The sequence below is a fragment of the Bidens hawaiensis genome, unplaced genomic scaffold (genome assembly GCF_021521415.1).
Source record: "Bidens hawaiensis isolate Kalapana, Puna unplaced genomic scaffold, B.hawaiensis_p1.1 tig00008096_1, whole genome shotgun sequence".
NCBI classification, from domain to species: domain Eukaryota; kingdom Viridiplantae; phylum Streptophyta; class Magnoliopsida; order Asterales; family Asteraceae; genus Bidens; species Bidens hawaiensis.
Genome location: NW_027491573.1, coordinates 705,696 through 726,470, shown reverse-complemented (window position 1 = coordinate 726,470; position 20,775 = coordinate 705,696). Strand labels below are relative to the sequence as shown.

At 39.5% G+C, this 20,775-nt stretch overlaps 2 protein-coding genes across 2 annotated transcripts; one reads left to right on the top strand and one right to left on the bottom strand.

The window, feature by feature from the left end:
- The first annotated feature begins 811 nt into the window (after positions 1–811).
- On the top strand, positions 812–13,654 carry LOC143636974 (prefoldin subunit 6-like). Its single transcript, XM_077104443.1, has 5 exons — positions 812–945; positions 1,040–1,110; positions 1,690–1,814; positions 2,263–2,323; positions 13,297–13,654. The coding sequence occupies exons 1-5, from the start codon at positions 864–866 to the stop codon at positions 13,342–13,344; spliced, it is 387 nt and encodes a 128-aa protein (XP_076960558.1). The 5' UTR covers positions 812–863; the 3' UTR covers positions 13,345–13,654.
- Positions 13,655–14,222: 568 nt separating this feature from the next.
- On the bottom strand, positions 14,223–19,479 carry LOC143636973 (primase homolog protein-like). The gene is made up of 11 exons (XM_077104442.1): positions 19,411–19,479; positions 18,727–18,782; positions 18,204–18,444; positions 17,761–17,841; positions 17,558–17,641; positions 17,410–17,475; positions 17,202–17,318; positions 16,669–16,710; positions 16,495–16,580; positions 14,546–14,606; positions 14,223–14,471 (listed from the first exon to the last, which is right to left on the bottom strand). The coding sequence occupies exons 1-11, from the start codon at positions 19,462–19,464 to the stop codon at positions 14,373–14,375; spliced, it is 987 nt and encodes a 328-aa protein (XP_076960557.1). The 5' UTR covers positions 19,465–19,479; the 3' UTR covers positions 14,223–14,372.
- Positions 19,480–20,775: the final 1,296 nt, after the last annotated feature.

Genomic DNA, 20,775 nt, shown 5'->3' with positions numbered 1-20,775 from the left:
TTTGGCTGGGCGGGGGGTAAGCATGTGTGTGTCGACTTCACTGGGGTGTCCCCATTGGTGGGGCTGAGAAACAGTGGCTTCATTCCGAAACAGGCGGTTTTGAGGCCGGAATCTAGGAAAGTTGCTAAGCATGAGGCAGCGTGTTTGGAGAATCAGCACGTGTTCATTCCATTTTCCTTCGACACATTTGGATCCCTAGCTTCCGAGGCAGTTCACTTTTTGGAGTGGGTGCAGAAGGTGGTCCACAGTGACTTGCAGAGCCCGAGGAACCAAGGATTAACATTTAGTAGAATAGACTTTGCGATCCAAAAGGGGATAGCGGCGCAACTTGTTGATCGCTTGCTTATTATCCAGATGTAGCTTGGTTTGTGTTAAATGTTAATAAATATAAAGGATATAACTGTTGTTTTGAGTTTAAAAAAAAATAGAAAGCTCCTAATAATAATAAAACAAAAATCACGTTTTTCTTTAAATCAGTTCCAAGTAACCCATTTATAATTTAAGATAATATGATTAGATGTGCGTGTGTGTTGAAAAATTACAACTTCACAAATTACAAGTTATGAACTCTAAATTTAAAATATTGTGTATGACCCGCCCGATCCGAATCAAACCATACTTTAATAACTTTATTTTGTTGATTTTATGAAATTTAGTTAGGACTCCTTCAAATTTCCACCTCTCATAGAATAATATTCCGGTCCGTCGGTTTGAACAAGGTTGGTTAGAAACCAATTAATAATAACCTGCGGTTCGGGTTTTACCCGTTTCTGGTGGGCCAATTTAAAGGTGAAGCCCATATAACATAATAATTGATTTGAGTCCCCAAAGTTACTCATTCTCTGATTCATCGTCTGTCTTCAATGGCTGCTTCTTCTTCATCGTCACGAGAATTGCAGAAAGAATTGGAGGCCAAGGCCAACGATCTCAGCAAAATCCAAAAAGGCAAGTAACCAATTTCATCATTTGTTTTTTTATTTAATCAGATTTGGTTGGGATTTTAATTCATTTTGATTGATTATTATTAATGTATTTACAGATATATCGAAGAACCACCAAGTGAGAAAGAAGTACACCATCCAGCTTGGTGAAAACGAGCTCGTTCTTAAGGTAGGTCATTCATTACATTTATTTGGGTACACTACACTCACTCTTGCTGCTTTAGGTCAACATCAGGAATTATTATTTTTTATTTTATTATAATTTTCACTAATAATAACATATCTCATTCACCAAAATCAGACAGAGTGGCTGTAAACGAACCAAACAAGGCCTTGTTCATGTTCGCTCATTAAACTTTTATTATCAGACAAACAAACAAACAAACGGTTAACCAAATTTCTTCTTCATGTTCGTTATAAACGGAAGTTAAAGAATACCTTATCGAACGTTCACGAACACAGTTGAACAAACATAGAGTATAGACTCTGTTCGTGTTTGTTCCTTTATTTAATTGAACGAAATTTCTTGTTCATGTTTGTTTATTTATTGAAACGAACGACCATAAACGAACTTTCTGCCGATCAGTTTGTTTACAGCCCTAGGTGCCCTATTTTCCAATTTGCCCAAACAAAACATGTTGAGATATAAGTTAAATATGTGTTGAATTTCAGTGCAGAATGTGATGATTTGTAATAACTTGTATTTGGAGATGTAATTGTTTTGTTTTTTATTATTCTGGTTGTAAAGGAGTTGGATCTGTTGAATGAAGATGCAAATGTCTACAAATTAATAGGACCGGTGCTCGTAAAGCAGGATCTTGCAGAAGCAAATGCTAATGTTCGAAAGAGGATCGAATATATTTCAGCTGAACTGTAAGTTTAGATTATGCTAAAGTGTTAAATATAATGATTAATTGGTTACTAAAAAACTTAACTTCATGAGTCTCTTTTATTGAGTTTTTTCTGAATTATTTTCTCCATTAGCAATGAAGGAAGTAATGATAAATACAGAATAATATCGTATTTACACAACTGAAAAACACAATATTAAGCATACCGAATTTCATAATTTTTGATGCAACTACCCTTCATTGATGTAAGGATTTAGGTTAAGAGAATGTAAAGTCTTAAGGGGAATAAGAGGGTATAACGGTCATATTACAAATTGTATTTAATGAAATGGGTGAATATCAGATAGTGCTTCGAATAAGTTTAATTGATGTTAGGTTTTTGGTTGGGGAAATTATGACATTATTGCAGTGTTTGGTGTACTATACGAAATTGCCTTTTAATATAACGGTTTATGTAATTTTCACAACAGGAAGCGTTTGGATTCAACTCTTCAGGATTTGGAGGAAAAGCAAAATAGCAAGAAAGAGGCGGTCAGTTATAATTTTCTGTTCATTGATATATTATATATCAAGTTCTTTTTATTATTTGTTAATTATGTCAAAAATGATTACAAAAATATTTTTTATCAATAATTATATTTCATGATGAAAACGGGTGAAGAAACACGGATCCACTCCCCAGGTATGGGTCCTGGATCCAATGAGTCCACAGGGTAAAATACAATAACTACTACCAAGATATGAGTGAGGCTCCCTAAAGTCCAGTGACCGGAACCTGCGAAACAAACACCGTGAGTCTCGTTACAGGAAGGACGAGAGGAGGGGGGGGGGATCTTCCTGTAACCACCCTCCGGCTTGAGAACCAGTAACGTTCGTAATGAAGAAAGTACTGAAGTACAGAGACTAAGTGTAGTCAGAATATATGTGGGTGAATGAATACCTCATACCATTTGACAAGGTATTTATAGCCGAAGGATGAAGGAAGGATGATTGGGGCAGCTGTCCTCTTCTAAAAGATCTCTGATAACCGTCTGGACACGTGTCCTCTTGTGATAGGTTGAGCTATACGTCTCATGTGCATGGGTATAACAACCTGGACACGCGTCACCAAATGATAGGACGGATTGCACCCTGACCAGGTGCACGGTTATAACAACCTGGCCAGGTGTCCTTTATTCATTGGTTAATATGTTATGTGTTCCCCAAGTTAGAATCGTAAACCTTCTTCTAGAGAATTCTTGAGTGATGACAGTTGTCCTACTGGCATTGCCTTCCGGTTGTTTAGGCGGACAGATGTCTTGTCCTGCGGATGACTTTTGAGGTTGCCAGAATGTTTCCGCGTGTGTTATGAGGACGTTCCTCCTCATTCGTGACGTGCGGGTGACCCGAGTGTTCCGCGGGTGGTTTATAAGGGGGTTCTCTATGACCCGCGGGTAGTATTTAAGGGTATTTGGGTCTTTTTGGTACCCTACCTCTACAAGTCCCCCCAGTCCAGTGTTTCTTCCGCGTGAAGTCTTTGTGCGGGTGGAATTCTGGACTTAATGTATGTTGGAGATTTTTGTTGTTCGGAGGTTAGGTAAAAAATATCTTCTGTTGTATGGATAATCATAAAAAAGGACAGGTTGACCACTCGCAGGCGCGTGAACAGATGATTGAACGTTTTTGAAGGCTGTCATTGTACCCGATTGTGCAGTTTTTTCTCTTTTTTGAATTTCCCGCGTGACGTGTCAGTCATTGGTTGGGTAATGTTTTTCTCTTTCTACTGTTCATGTCTCATCGCATTAATTGCGATGAGTATAAATAGGGAGAGGCTTATTCTTTTTGAAGTTTTATCACTCTTTTCGTCTGATTATCTTCTTAATTCTTTCTTAACTTTCCATATATCTTCCTTTCAATCCATTATAATGTCGAACGCACAGACTGAAGTTGATGAGATAGAAATTGCATGGGACTATTCAGAGTATGAAAAATTGCTGGAAACGTATGGTATTCCACCCGAGTGGGAACCAGAGTTTCCTTCCATAGGATCTATAGCTAGTTTCCCACCGCCTGGGAAAATGGCTTTGTATGCCGATTATTTTGTTCATGGGAATTTTCGTCTTCCTATAACAAAAATTTTAGAGAGAATTCTGACCGCTTATGGAATTCATTTATCTCAACTACACCCGCGTGCTATGATGCGAATTCGTCATTATGAATTTGTATGTATAGCACGTGATATGGTTCCCCACATAGATCGATTTCCAGTGTTTTACCGTCTTACTAACCGTAATGGTTGGTATACATGTCAAGGGTTTTCTAATCGAAACCTTGGGTATGAAGTTGAAAAGTTGTCCGTCGACTGGCGTAACAAGTTTTTCTGGATATCTGAGGATGTGGTGCCCATTGCCATGGTTCGCCGTCCAGTGAATGCTGCTCTTCCGGACGTTGTCACGGCCGCTCATGAGGGTCGTGAATGGTATCGTGTACTTACATGGAGCCCTCACCTATGCGTGCTTTACCGGAAGAAGCTTTGGTGTGGGCGGGCATGAGCCGGTTGTGGCCGACGGAGTTTATGGAACCCATTTTTGCAGATCTGCATGAACGTAAGTTTCTTTGTACCGTCTCTTCTCTTTTTTGAATATTCTGATGATTAAGTTTCTATCTTTTCAGGTCGAAGCTCCATGTTCAATGTTCTTTTTGGAGACAGGGGTTGTGTCCGCAAGAGTATCCGCGAGGCTGGGAACCAACCCATACTTGACAAGACTAAGTCTCAATTTTTGTTTCCTAAGAAGGTTCGGACTGAACCTGTAATTTCCAACGCCACCTTTGAAACAGGTGCGTATGTTCTAAACCCTCCTCCTCTTACTGCCGTTACTTCCGACGGAACGATTGCCATCTTATCATAAAGTGATGATGATGGAGATGTTTCTCAGTTTTCCGCTTCGGAAGTGGAAGAAAACTCTGGTGAGGGTGCTTAGGAATTTTCCTTTGTCTCGTCTTTGTTAGCAGAATTGGAGAGAAAGAGAGCTATTATAGCTTCTCAGACGGATCGCCCAAATGTGAAGGCTGCGGATACTGAGGCGGGGCCATCGAAGAAAAAACGGAAAGTGCACCGTCCCAAGAAGCCGCAATACAGCCTTGCTGACCGCATTGACACTGTTGAAGGTACATATAACTTTGGTGTTACACTGTAATCTTTTTTTTATGAGTGTTTTAGCTAAGTACAACTTTGTTGTGTAGATCCGTTGATCTTTAGTAAGGATATTTCGGAGAGGCTATCTACACCAACTCCCAAACTGAAAAACCACCACCCCCTTCTCCCAAGGAAGATGCTGAGACTGTGTTGACTACTCCGCCGAGTGGCCCTAATGTAGAGCTTTCAACTGAAACTGTTGCGGGAGATAGGGTGCCAACTCCACCAGCTGATATTTCAACGGAGGAAGCTAATATCCAGTCTGAAACTGATACTCGCTTCGACTATCTGTTTCAGGCTGAGGGTGGTACTGGTGGTCAGCAAGACAGTCCTGCTGTTAACGAAGAAAATGTTAAAAATGTGGAGTCTCCTCCTCCGCAACAACCTTTTTCAACCCAGCTCGCCTTAAACCTTCAGGTTCCCGTTATTACGGTGATACAGGCTTGAGAGACAAACATGAGCTGTTTGTTCCTCCATGGGGTATTACTAACAGATCCCGGTTTTCCCAAGGTAGGACTTGTATGGATTTCGTTGAACATTGTACACCACCCGCCGAGATGGCATATAAACGTGACCTTTCCCGCCATGATCTTTACACAAATGTGGCTTATCATCTGGCTAATGCTTTGACTGGTAGCCAGGAAGTCTTAAGTGAGTGGCGTACTTTAAGTGGGAAAGTGGGGGAAGCTCGTCGGGCAACTGAGGTTGCGAAGAAGGAGGCTGAGGAGCATCGCCTTGCTGCCCAAACCGCCAAATGGAAACAATCTGATGCGGAAATCGCTCTGAAGGCCGAGCAAGATCGTAATGCTGATGCGGCGCGTCGATGGAAAGAAGCTTGTGAAAAACAAAATTCCCTTCTTGAGGCTGCTCGAGCTAAAACTCAGAGGGAAAGAGATGAATTGGCTCGTGCTCAAGTAGCTAATTCTTCATTAGAGAATCAAGTGGCCCTTCAAGGCGTACGGATTCATGACCTTGAAGCGGAGCTAAAGTTGCAGAAGGAGCATGCCAGACTTAAGGATCAGAGTGCTGCTGAAATTCAGACTGCTTATGATTCTTTCCTTCAAGCCCATGAGGAAGCTACTGCGGAAGCTAAGGAGTTTCGAGCGCGGGCGGAACGTGCGGAACAGGACCGCCAATGGTTCCTTACTCGAGGGTTGATGCTGTAAGTTAATCTTTATTACTTGTTATTATACTTTCACCTTTTGATACCGGGAACTTATGTTTTCGTCTTAATAGGTTGTCCGCCATATCAAAGGAGGTAAGGAGCTGAATGACAGCTTTGCCAATGCGATGGCTGCTTCTTCCTCACTTGGGCGTGTTGTGGGCTTTCATGAAGGGATGAAGTACGCCCAGAGTAACCGCACATTCAAAGATCATCCGCTCTATGGCGTAAACGTCAAAAAAGATCGTGTCAACCGGGTTAAGGAACATGACACTTTAGTCTTCCCCTTACAAGATGTGCTTCCAGAATTCGATTCTAGTTACAAGATGTGCTTCCAGACTTGTACTTCTAATGATACAAGTCTCAAATGACTGAAATGAAAATTTTCATAACTGAGGCATAAGCCAAAATACAAGAAATGAAATTACATATGTTGTGAACTTATAGTTAGGCACGCAAGCCAAAAGATATACTAAATGTAGCATTTCCTCAGTTGGGCTCCATTCCAAGTTCTAGGGACCTCTGTCCCGTCCAACCTTTCTAGTTTATAGGCACCTTTAGACAGAACTTTCTGGATTCTATAAGGTCCTTCCCATGTAGGGCCAACTTGCTTGGAGGCTCTTGCCCTGAGGCTTCGTTACCGCGGAAGACATAGTCTCCCGCATCGAATTAACATCTTTGAACCCGCGAGTCATAATACTTTTGCAACTGTCGTTTGTAATTATGCTCGCGGATCGATGCCATTTCCCTCATTTCCTCGAGGAGGTCGAGGTTCATCCGGAGCTCATGATCATTATCTTCAATCATAAGGACTCTGGCGGATGGGATACCAATCTCGGCGGGAATCATGGCTTCTGTGCCATATGTTAAACTGAAGGGGGTTTCGGAATTGTTGGAATTCCTTTGAGTGCGGAAGGCCCATAGTACATATAGTACATGGGGCAATTCGTCCACCCATCCCGTTCGTTTTGTTCCCAGCCTCATTTTGATTCCTTCTTTGATCGTCCGATTTGTTCTTTCGACTTGACCATTCGCTTGCGGGTGGGCTACAGAGGCGAAGATTTGAGAAATGTGTAACTCTTTTAACCATTCTTGCAACCCACTGTCCGCGAATTGTGTCTCGTTGTCACTAACGAGCTTTAGAGGGAGGCCGAAACGGAATATGATGAATTCTCACAAGAATTTTTTAACACTCGCTGCTGTTATAGAAGCAACTGGTTTGGCCTCCACCCATTTTGTAAAGTAGTCGATGGCTACTATCAGGAACTTGATACGTCCGGGGGCTTCAGGGAAAGGTCCCATTATGTCAACTGCCCATTTCTGGAACGGCCAAGCTTAAGTGACTGGGAATAACTCGTTTTTTGGTCGAAGCGTGTTAGGAGCATGGCGTTGACATGAATCACACTTTCTGATTTCATGTACAACATCCATATGCATCCCCGGCCAGTAATATCCAGCATTCATTACCTTTGCTACAACCATCCGCGGACCCGTGTGAAGACCACAAATGCTTTCATGAACCTCTCTGATTAAGTAATTCGCGTCCCCGGCATCCACACATCGAAGTAGTGGCCCGAGAAAAGAACGTCGGTACAAAACACCATTAAGAATCTGATAGTTTAAGGCTTTGTGCTTTATCTTCCGGGCCGCTGCTTTTCCTTCCGGAAGTGCTCCAGATGACAAGTATGCCATAATGGGTGTCATCCAGGATTCTACTCTTGTTTGGATCACTAAAAACTGATATTGCGGAACAGACGGGCGATCTAATACTTAAATGCGGATATCCTTGGCGAAATGTTCGAAGTTCGTTGAAGCCAATTTACTGAGAGCATCCGCTGATTTGTTTTCACTTCTCTTTATATGAATGACTTAGCAAGAAGAGAACTGAAGCATCAAATCCTTTGCCTGTGACACATATGAAGCCATGATATCGTTTTTTGCTTCGTATGTACCATTGATCTGTCCCGCAATCAACATGGAATCCGCCCGGGCTTCTAAATGTTTAACCCCAAGCTTTTTGGCTATCCGCAAGCCTGCCAAGAAAGCTTCATATTCTGCCTCGTTGTTGGTACTTTTGAAGTCCAGATTTATGGCATATGTAAACTCATGGCGTTCGGGATTGACTAGCCTGAGGCCTGTGCCACATCCCTCTCATTGCTTGAAGCTCCATCAGTGAATAAGGACCAAATTTGTCCCAATTCCGGAGGTGCTTAGGGTTGTTGCTCGATTAAACATTCTTTTTCTTTGTGATGCGGAACTTCTGTCATGAAGTCCGCCAACACTTTGATTGCTGGCCTAGGTTTGTATTATATTGCATGTTCACCTAGTTCGATGGCCCATTTAGCCAATCGGCCAGATAATTCGGGCTTACTAAGAACATTTTTGAGCTTGTATCCGGTTAAAACATTGATAGGGTGCCCTTGAAAGTACCTGCGGAGGCGTCGGGCAGCATAGACCAGTGCCAAAACATGTTTTTCAAGCATGTAGTATCTTGTTTCCGGGTCCAATAGTGTTCTGCTGACGTAGTAGATCGGTGTTTGAATATTCTTTCAATCTGTCAGGAGGACGGCCCGATGGCAATGTCTGACGCTGATAGGTATATCGTTAAAGGTTCCCCCGCACAGGGTGCTGTTAACTTGGGCAGCTCCATTAAACATTTTTTAACCTCCAAAAAAGCTTGTTTCTGCTTCCGCAGTCCAATTGAAATGTGCTTTCTTAAGGCAATTTCTTAGTGTTGAGATAAATGGGTGAGATTTGGCTGCATGGTTTGCCAAGAATCGATTCAAAGCAACCAAACGCCCATTGAGTGTCTGAACTTCCTTAAGGGAGGACGGGGAAGGCATGCGGGCTATGGCTTGAACTTTATCTGGATTAGCTTTGATGCCCTCGTCCGTGACAATCACTCCCAGAAATTTTCCTTCTTCCATTTCAAATGAACACTTGGCTGGATTCAACTTCATGTTGATACTCTTCAAAGTATCGAATGTTTCTTCGATATCTCTCAACATTTGATCTTCTTCAACACTTTTGATTACGAGATCATCCATATACACCTCTAGATTTCGACCAATTTGACTCTTGAATGCTATGTCCATCAATCGTTGATACGTGGCTCCCGTATTTTTCAGTCCGAAAGGCATTATTTTGTAACAAAAGGTGCCTTGATCGGTGCGAAATGCTGTTTTGTCCTCATCGCCCGCTGCCATGCGGATCTGATGGTAGCCTTTGTAGGCATCCAGGAAACACTTAAATTTGAATGGTGCTACAACATCAACCTTGAGGTCTATCTCGGGTAAAGGATAACAATCCTTAGGACATGCTTTATTTAAGTCCTTGAAATCGATACACATCCGCCATGCCCCATTGCTTTTGGGACGATAACTGGGTTGGCAACCCAAGTTTGGTAACGGATTGGACGAATGATCCCTGCCTGCAAGAGGTCCTGGACTTGTTCATTCATTGCTTTCGTTTGTTACGGACCCATATTGCGTTGTTTTTGAACAATTGGCGTAAAGAACGGGTTTACCCTTAGTTTGTGTTCCGCAATGTTTCGCGGGGCACCTGTCATGTCCGCAGGTTGCCATGTGAAAACTTCGATATTTTTTGATAATAATTGTTTCAAGAAAGTTCGTACTATCTCGGAGATAGCAGGTCTAATTTTTGCAGTTTGATCGGGGAAATCTTTGTTCAAAACCCACTTTTCCGGTTCAGTTCTCAAAGTTTGTTTTGGAATCTTGTTAGGTTTTGAACTCTCGGTTGCAAAGCAGTGCCTGTTAACATAAATTATTGCGATGCCAGTACAAGTTGGGACTCCTACTGCACCGTGTGCTGTGGACGGATGAGCATTGAAATCACCAATCGCTTCTCGTCCAAGGATAATATCATGTCTTGATGTTGCTGGCAAAACCAGAAATTCGACCTCCTCGGTCCTCAAATGAATTCCATCACTCAGGGTAACTGGGAATGAGATTACACCTCGCGAATTCATTATTTCTCCTCCAAATCCCGATATTGGAGCGTGAATGGGTTTCAATCTTTCTTTATCTTCTTCGTCAAGCTGATCAAAGCATTGTTCATACATGATATTTGATGTGCTACCCGTGTCGAAGAAGACGTAATGAGAACGATAGTGCCCGAAGAGAGCAGGGGATTCTTATTGTTCGGGCCACCTATCATTCGAGGGAAGATCACTGGTTCATTCTTCCACTCTTTATCATCAGATTCTTTTCTCTTATTCCCTGTATGGAACTCTTGTATCATATGAACATTCAAATCTTTAATTTGTTTCTTATTCGGGCCTTGGATGTCCCAAACAGGTGTTTTTCCATTGTCCGGTTTTCCATTTTTTACCAAGTGTTTGAGCTTTCCAGATTTCACAGTCGTCTCAATTTCATTTTTCAATGTTCTACATTCATTCGTATTATGACCAATTTCGTCATGATACGAACAGTGCTTAGTAGCATCCAAGAATGATCTTCTTGTTAATGGCTGTGGCTTTCTAAACTTTATATTCTCTGTAGTGAGAATTTCAGCTGGAGTCTTTGAAAGAGGAGTCCAATTGTTGGGACCTCGGTTTACAGGTCCCGCTTTGTTCTTGTTGCCTATGAGGGATTTTGCATCAAACGCTTTTGACGCTTCCGCACTTGGCTGAAGCCTTGACCATATAGGGCCTTGCGCCTGTCTATTAGGTCTCGGATTCTGAAACTCAACTTTAAATTTTTGTTTCGTGTTACCATTCCTCAATGTTTTCTCAGTGTTAGCATACACCTTTGCCGCAGTCATCAGGTCGTCCCACTCTTTTGGCATTCCATCTCTACCCGTAAGCGTGCGGACTAAATCGTCACATTTGACGTTTTTGCGGAAGGCACCACGAAGCATGTCTTTACTGATTCCACCGATGTTCAAAATTTCGTCATTGAACCTGGTAATAAAATCTTCTATGGACTCGTTATCGCGGCGGACAACATCCAAAATTTCTGATTGGTCTCGCGTATGTTTTTTCTGTTGGCTGAAGTGTTGGGAAAATTTTTTCACCAGATCGTCCCAACTAGAAATTTCACTGTTAGGTAACTTTTCAAACTATTCTCTTGCTGCCCCTGTTAGTGTCAATGCGAACATGTGACACCAATAAGGCAGCGTCCAACCACTAACACCACCTACCGCAATAAAGTTCTGGAGATGATCACTTAGATCAGTCATACCATTATACTTACCGATGTAGGTATCTTAGCATTAACGGGAAAGGGTGCTGTGGCAATACTTGCTATGATTTTTCAGCGAAGGCCGCGGGGCGGTATGGTTTAGTAAAGTCTCGTTCCGCATTGCTATGGTATTCGGTATGGCGGACTATGTCATGCGGGCGGCTGCTTTTTGCCTGAGAACTCATCCTACTGTCTCCGGTATACATAATGTAATCTCCCGGGTGGTAGGATGAATCGTAACCGTCAAACTTATCTAAATAAGATGGCATCCGCATATTTATGCGAGGACGAGGTCGTAGCCTCGGAAGTTCGCCAAACTCTAGCTCCGTCTGTTGACTGTAACGGGTTTGACTTCCTCGCACTGTTAGTGGAGGAGAAGGAGATCCCCTAGGGGATTCCTCATAATCCAAAGTGCGGGCGTGAAGTTTCTCGTTACGTTTTCTACGCTCGTATTCAGCCACCAAACTTTGTTGTTGCACATGGAGCCACTCTTCAGGAGTCAAGGCTCCTCTGGATCTGGAATTACGTCTATGAGATCTCGCCACATCAGAATCACCTGAATCATTTTCTAGATCCAACACTGACCGCTTTCGGCGAGTTTCTTCCGTAATCCGTACGAGATTACCCAAATTAGAACCTTCCGGTGCCGAAGCCCGTCCCATATCTGGGGGGGGGGGTACCGGTTGGTGCTGTGACGTTCTCTATGGTAAAACCCCAGGTGTTACGTCAATGTTCCGTGACCCTGGAGCTGTGACTCGCTCAAGAGTACGGCCACTTAGAGTCGTGATGCGTGCAAAAACACTAAGACCCGGAGGTGCTTCTGTATTAGTTACACGTGACTCAGTTGCAGGGGTTCCCGTCGGCCCTTCAGGAAGTTTACTCATATCAAACGAACCAAAAAACCAACGAAAACTATTGCTGTTCTAACACGTCCCACGGATGGCGCCAATGAAGAAACACGGATCCACTCCCCAGGTATGGGTCCTGTCCTGGATCCAATGAGTCCACAGGGTACAATACAATAACTACTACCACGATATGAGTGAGGCTCCCTAAAGTCCAGTGACCAGAACCTGCGAAACAAACACCGTGAGTCTCGTTACAGGAAGGACGAGAGGGGGGGTCTTCCTGTAACCACCCTCCGGCGTGAGAATCAGTAACGTTCGTAATGAAGAAAGTACTGAAGTACAGAGACTAAGTGTAGTCAGAATATATGTGGGTGAATGAATACCTCATACCATTTGACAAGGTATTTATAGCCGAAGGATGAAGGAAGGATGATTGGGGCAGCTGTCCTCTTCTAGAAGATCTCTGATAACCGTTTGGACACGTGTCCTCTTGTGATAGGTTGAGCTATACGTCTTATGTGCATGGGTATAACAACCTGGACACGCGTCACCAAATGATATGACGGATTGCACCCTGGCCATGTGCACGGTTATAACAACCTGGCCAGGTGTCCTTTATTCATTGGTTAATATGTTATGTGTTCCCCAAGTTAGAATCGTAAACCTTCTTCTAGAGAATACTTGAGTGATGACAGTTGTCCTACTGGCATTGCCTTTCGGTTGTTTAGGCAGACAGATGTCTTGTCCTGCGGATGACTTTTGAGGATGCCAGGATGCTTCCGCGTGTGTTATGAGGACGTTTCTCCTCATTCGTGACGTGCGGGTGACCCGAGTGTCCCGCGGGTGGTTTATAAGAGGGTTCTCTATGACCCGCGGGTAGTATTTAAGGGTATTTGGGTCTTTTTGGTACCCTACCTCTACAACGGGTTTTAGGAGACTTTATGCGTTAAAATTATTAGCTAGTGTGGTCTACTTTCGACCCATTTGGCTCGTTTTCTTTTAAGATAATACAAAATGTTCTTCATTCGACATAATTAATAAATAAATAAGTCAAATTTGTGTGAAATATTTGTTCTTTTCTAAGTTTAGGCAAACACCGTTGTTGTTGATGTTAACAGATTTTCAAGTTGCAACAAAGGATTCAGGCTGGAAAAGCTAAGGCTTAATTTGCATTGAGAAGAGTGTTTTACAAACTGCAATTTTTTTCTTCTCGGATTTTTGAAGGTGTACTCTTCGGTGGTAGCATGGGGTGTTGGGTTTGATCCATTTATTGTTATTTTTTTAATTTGGGTTGTATTTTGTCTCTAGAAAGTTGAGTAAAGTGTGTTTAAATGCTTAAAACATTTTCAAAACTTAGATCTAGTTTTTGTTTAAATGCTTAAAACCTTCATAGACTCATTTTAGTATTTTTACGCATGTCTTCGACACAAAACTCAAACAGAGCATTAGCATATGATATATGAGACATAATCTTACTCTTTGTTTCGGGTGTTTGTTGATATGAGTTTTGTTTCCTTGATTTCTGTAATGAGTTGTACAAATAAAAACACAAAACTCAGGTTGCTAGGCTTAATCAGACTTAAGTTTTCTGTAACCTTCCGTATAGTATTTGGTTTGGTTTTCAAATATTCAGGTTGAAACCGAATGAACACCTATGCACTTAACTCATTAGTCTAACATTATTTAGAATAATACGTTATGCATTATCGAAAACTACATTATCTGCTAGACACGCAACGCTAGGTATTTGTAGTATAGATCCACATTCTTAGGTGAACCAATTTATAACAAGTTGTATGTGGCTACTCTAATGATCCCATGGTTTGATGACACGTATCTAGCGAATAAAGCCTAGTATCATCTAGTCAACTAAAAGTAACACTTTAACCTTCGAAAGGTTGAGGGGCCACAACCTCTTGATGGCCACATACTCAACACAGGCTGCAATTTACATAAAAAGTTAACAGGGTATTGACGATTTGTGAGTTTTCTATGTAACAAATTCTAAAAACCAACCAGCATTGAAACATCATTTGTATTACATTGCATTACAAAAATTTGGATCCCGGACACATAAGAAAGCATCATAGTAACCGATTTGATCCTACACTAAAACAACATGCACTTTTCGTTCATCGTCCATATAGATCATCAAACTTGAACATAAGTTGTATTGTAATGGTGAAACGGTTTCCTAAGAAAAGGTTAGATCTTCAATGTGATTCTTCTCCTGATATAACTCAGCAGCTTCCACAACATGCCTCAATGCATCCGGACCTAAATGCACAAGAACCTATCCCGGCAAAATATTACTATGCAATGTTCAAAATTAAACAAATAATAAAAAAAAAATAACAATCATGTTACCTCATTTGCATCCTTGTAACGCGTGACCTCGTCTTTCTTAGGCCATGTTACAAGCCAACATCTGCCAAAAGAGTTATACAAGATGATTAAATAGTGGTCAGGGTTGTCCCTAACGGGTCAAATCAAATAAATTAGCAATAAAGTGTATTTAAACGTTCACAACCTTTTAAATTTGTTTATTTATATAAAAAAATCTATTAAATTAGGTAGTTTTTGTAAGCATACTTGACACGTTAATTATTTATGGAAAATTGCCTATTGGTAAATATCCATCCCAACTTTACACTTGCCTGCTGGCAGTACAACTAGTTGTGCATTTATTTTTAACGGGCCGCGACTAACGGATGTTAACTCCGTTAGTCTTTTTCTGACGTGGCCATCCCAGCTGTCAAATATCAGATTACGTGGAACGTCTACGTGGCGCCTCACTGTGTATAAGGTATATGTTATCATCACCATCTTCAACCTAATACTCTTTACAACCCACAACACCACCAGTCCACCACCCCTGCAACCATCGCCGGAACCTCGGCCACCACCATGCCCAATCACAGCAACCACCACTGGAACCCACCACCTGCAACTGGCCATCTTCTCTGACCCCCAACTTGCCGGAGTTCTGCACTAATCTTGCCGGAGTTCACAAAACCCAGATCCGCTCTAAACCCACCACCACCACCATATTAGGGCAGAACTCTCTCTCTCTCCCCCCTTTAATTTACCCACCACCACCACCACCTGCCGCCACCAAACCCTAGCACCACCACCACCTTCTCGTCAATCAGTCAATTATAAGATCAAAAAATCCCAAATTCAATTCCTTACCAAAAGCCCTAATTTATATCAAACCTACCTCTCCAGATCTGCTCGGTAAAACCTTAGCCCCGACGCTTAGTACACTCCTCCAAATCTGCTCGGCTCACAATTAATCGCATGTGGAAGCGATGGTGGTGGTTGATGGGTGGTTATGGTTGGGTGGTGGTATGAAGGAAGACGACGGTGGTTGGGTTGTGGGAAAGAAATGAGTGAGGAGTTAAACTGGGATGAGGGGTGGTGGTGGCTCGCCGGGGAAACCTAAACTGGGATGAATTGAAGGTGTCTGTTGATGATTGAAGATATCTGTTGATTGAAGGTGTCTGTTGATTTGCAGGGATGAATTGGAAGAAATAATAATAATAATAATAATAATAATAACAACAATAACAATAATAATAATACACAGTCAGCGCCACGTTTTGTTCCACGTAAGACCATTTTTGACAGCTGGGATGGCCAAGTCAGAAAAAGACTAACGGAGTTAACATCCGTTAGTCGCGGCCCGTTAAAAATAAATGCACAAGTAGTTGGTACTGCCAGCAAGCAAGTGTAAAGTTGGGATGGATATTTACCAATAGGCCATAGTTTGGATTATTTAAAACCAATTTTCCATTATTCATTGAACACCGAAATAAAATTTTGGAGAAACGGGTTATTTCTGTTACGAACGTGTCTGTTCTGTTTGACCTATAAACTCATATAATTAAAAAAATATATTGTTTAAAAATAATCTAGCTTTTTTAATATAATAATTCAGGAGGTTTTTTTTTCATTAAGAATACATTTCGGGCGACTTTAGACCGATTCAGCCTGTTTCACTTAAGCTGTCCGTCATTTTACCGATTTTTATAATATGAACATATTAGTGTCAAATGTAATTAAAAAAATATGCTATTTCGAAAACATCAAGTTTTTCTAATATATAGATTTAGGAGATTTTTCATTAAAAATACATTTTGGGCTACTATTGAGCCATTCAGCCTATTTCTTTTAATGTGTTAGTCATTTTACCCGTTAAAGCTTAGCAATAACCCAAATGGGCACATTTATAAGTAAACGGGTCAAAATTTCCGCCTCTAGATCTTAGTTTTTTTTATTTTCAAATTGGGTAAAATAGTTGACAGTTATAGAACCTTTCTTTTCCAAGTCTGCATGAAAGTTCTTCAGCTAAGGCTTGACCAGGTCCATCACCATCGGTTGCTAATATAATTTTGGATGCCTACAACAAATATATACATAAATGACCATAAACGACAAATTTACATCATTACTAATAAAACTGAAATGAAAAAAAGAAGATTACATACCTTATCGAGATTGCAGTCCAGTAGATACTTAAATCTGGCGTCCTGATAATACATACAATTCAATACATAAGCATTTTGATATATAACTGAAAACGCTTTAGGCTGATTATAAAAACAAATGAAATGATTCTTATTATCTTATTTCTAAGTAGGTGTTTTATGGTTTGTTGAGTAAGCCATGCATGAAAACTGTTGTTTATGTGTGTGTTAAAGGGTAAGTGTGAACTACAGTAAATGACCATTTTACCCCTCTATCAGGAATTAGGAAAAACAAATGACTGTGTACGATGATGAATGACCATATTACCCCTCTATCGAATTATGATCTTAAAAGTCATACATTTGACACAGATATTTTATACAAGTCAACATGGTAAAGACAAAAAAATAAAAGGCTAGAAATGTATTATACTAAATAAAGAGGCATTATTTATTGGAGATTACTAGGTACAAATTCCATGTCAAATGACTAAAAAGACTCTTTTTTTATTAAAAATAAGCGTTATATAAATGCATAAGAGTGAACAACTAACCTGTTTTTTAGATGGTAATGCTTTTAGTGACACTTGTTGAGGTGCACCATCAGGAACACTAACACAATTCAGTATTCCAGCCTCATTCATTGACAGCTTGTCAATTTCCCCTTCAACCTACTATCGCCATTTAAGTAATGTCATCACATACATAAACAAATGCATGTATCTAATAACATAAGAAATCAAATTGGTTAAAAGTTATTACTATAACAATGGTGTTTCCTTCATTTATTCCATCAACTCCATATAATATCCTTTCTCCATGCTTCGCCTGAAGTTTATAGCAAAAGCTGTTTATTTAGGATGCTATAAAAAGTCCATGCATCTTTTACAAACAATATAGTTGATAATACCTGCCAAAATTTTCTGTTTGTTATGCTGCGAAACTTACAGTTGACAATCTCTCCTTTCCTTCTATATGTAAAAGCTATCACATTCTGTTCATGCAAAAGAAATGACATAATGCATCACTTTAGTAAAATTAAGGAAATGTAACAGATTTAAACATTTGAAGCATTATAGTTACACAAACTAAAAGTAATATTTCAATATATACCTTATCATCCACCATTTGCATAACAGCATTTTTCTGCAATACCTCTACCGAAATCATTCGCTCAGCAAAGTAATTAATCAGCTGAAGCATGTAATAACAATATCAGTAAAATAAAGGTTTGTATGATTAATATCGCATTAGCATATGTTCATTGCTTGATGATTAACTTTTTGGACATAACTCATAAGTGAACTGTGAATATAAGGTTTATCTATGTGTTCAAGAATAAACCGATTGACTTATCATTGATATTAATTCAAAACCATTCGGTCACGTTTAAAAGCTTTAGCCACAGAGCTTAACAACTAAGTTCTTTAATCTAGAACATCACTATTCATGTTAAAAAAGAAACGATATTGAAAAAATTGGCACTAAAGATAAAGAGCTTATACTACAAAACTATCTACCTATATCTACAAAGATTACAAACTATAGTGAAGTACCTCATCACCTAATGACTCTAACCGCAAAGTCTCTTCACTCAACTTTTTCGAAAACTTCACTTTGTTGTGTCTATCTTGTGTAGGGCCTGCATCTGCCAAAACCTGCAACAGCATTAGATACCTGACACATAACTTAATCGCCAACATTAAGTAGATAAAGTGAAGAAACAAAATATCAAGTATACATGCATGACCCGCCCATCCACATTCAAAATTAAAGCATCTCCATATTGCAAGTTTCCTGATACAAGAAGAAAACATAACTTCTCTAAGAAGTTTGAGACAGTAATGAAACATGGAAGCAAACACTCTTCATTCCCACTACAAGTTCAACACAATTCTTGTTTTGAATAAGAAAAATCATACATTTTGTTGCAAATTTGAATTCCATTTGAAGTACTTGATACAGGGTCAATAACGCAAACATTTTTTCCCCAAAAAACTAACATTCATATGAGTTTTGAAATACTTAAGTAAGTTGTTTGGACTGCATTCTCGATAAGGTACAAAGAGACTGGCTTACTCATTTTGGTTTACATGGAATGACAGACTCCTCTCCTTAGACTGCCCGCCTTTGCACTGTTTCAACACAAGTTAATTCCATAATCCTAATTCTTCAAGCAAACTAATTGCACAAATTTTGCAAGAAAATTATCTGATGTAACCAACACATTCTCAGATTAATAAGCATGTCAGCTCCTAAATTACTTCAAAACTGATGAAATATTTGAATTCAACATCAAAATGTTTACTGGCAATCCAGTCAGTGTTGTATCGGTGATTAATTTAAAATCAGAGGGCTATCAGTTCACCTAATCGGCCTTGGTACCGGTAAAAAAAATCGGAAAACTTGTGAAACCCACTTTTAAACACTTATTTTTTAAATTTGTAACTTCAATTATTTTTATATGTTATTATTAATCTTTACCAAACCCAAAAAGAAATTTAAAAAAAAGTTATGTAGCTCGTAATCTACATATATTGCCTCCTATGAAATACATATTATCTTTTTTCTTTTTAATTCTTTTTGGTTTCAACAAAAAATAGTAACATATATAAACAGAATGAAATTAAAATAAAAAAAATTAACGAGTTGTTAAGTAAAATATGGTTTTGAAAAATTGGATATAGAAAATTAAGGTCTATGGCGTAGGGAGTTTTAGAAGAATGAATCGAGTATGAGGTAAATGAATGATGAATTAATTACCAGAGGACAAATTTGATAAGTGTATTGGCCAGCAGCATCGAATCTTATCCCCATTTTCTCCACCTTCTGCTTCAAGTTCAAACCATCTTCTTCATGATTTGACGGCAAATTTACTTGAACAAAAATTTATCATCATCCAGTTAAGCTAAATTAGATATGTCTGAATATTAAACGAAATAAAATAGCAGTAAGTAAAACCTGAAGAATTAGAATTTAAGCGGCGAAAACAGCAAGGCATAGAATTTGATGATGTTTGAATTGAACGGAACAATCCTTGAGCCGAAGAGGATATCATCATTTGAAGATAAGAAGAAAGATTAAGGGGATTAGGGAGCCTGTATTGTACAAAATAAATATACAATACTACTTTTTTTCTGTTTGTTTTCATTTTCAAAACATAAATAATAAAATATACTCTTATTTAACTTCAATTCACAACTCGCTTCACAATATCAATCCAAGTCTTAAATGTAAAATTAAATCGTTCAACTCAAAAAAACATTATCCACAATAATTGGCTAGATCTGATTAAGTAGACGAGTGATATCACATTCCCGTTATCATATTTTGGGTTGTTGATAAAATAAATCTTTTATCAAAAACCTCTAGAGCTTTTTCACAATCAAGTGCCATTTTTTTTCTTTTAAGATGTTGTCGTGTCTTAAGATTCCACCTCACGACAATATTCGTGAATTCATCAAGACTACTTGATATGCTCGCAGTAAAACCGAACTCATCCAATGAATCAGGTAGCAGAACTATAAGTAGTTAGAAATTTATTTGTAGGCTAGGAGAAATGAGAGTATGGAATGAGTATATTTTGGTGTAAAAATTAATTATCGAGATGATTTATAGGTTAAAAGAAATATTAGTTTTATTTGGAAATTTAGTCTCAAACAACCATGAGATCGTTGGCAAAGGCTCAAACCTTCAAAATTGATCGGTGTCAATACCCGAATTTGGAAACCAAAACGAGCCATAGGTGCCACTGTACCCAACAAACCTGAAGGCCTAACCCAAGAATGCTTATCTATCTTTTACATTTAAAATACCTTAACACTTACCGATCTTGAAAAAAACATAAAAATAATTCCATTTAAAGCGAACAGTCATAGTACTAAAACCAAATATTTCAACCCCCCACCCATCCAACCTCACCATTTAATTTGTTATTTTCCAAAACCGTAGTTAGCCGTTGGACCTATAATTTTTTTCATAACCAGTTGAATCGAAACATGAACACCCCAATAATCAAACACTAAAAAGGTACTTTTGTTCTCAATTACCTTTAAAAAGTCTACCAAAACTAGGTGGTTGACAAACAACAAAAACATACTGAATTTTAAAATATATGCATGTATTATG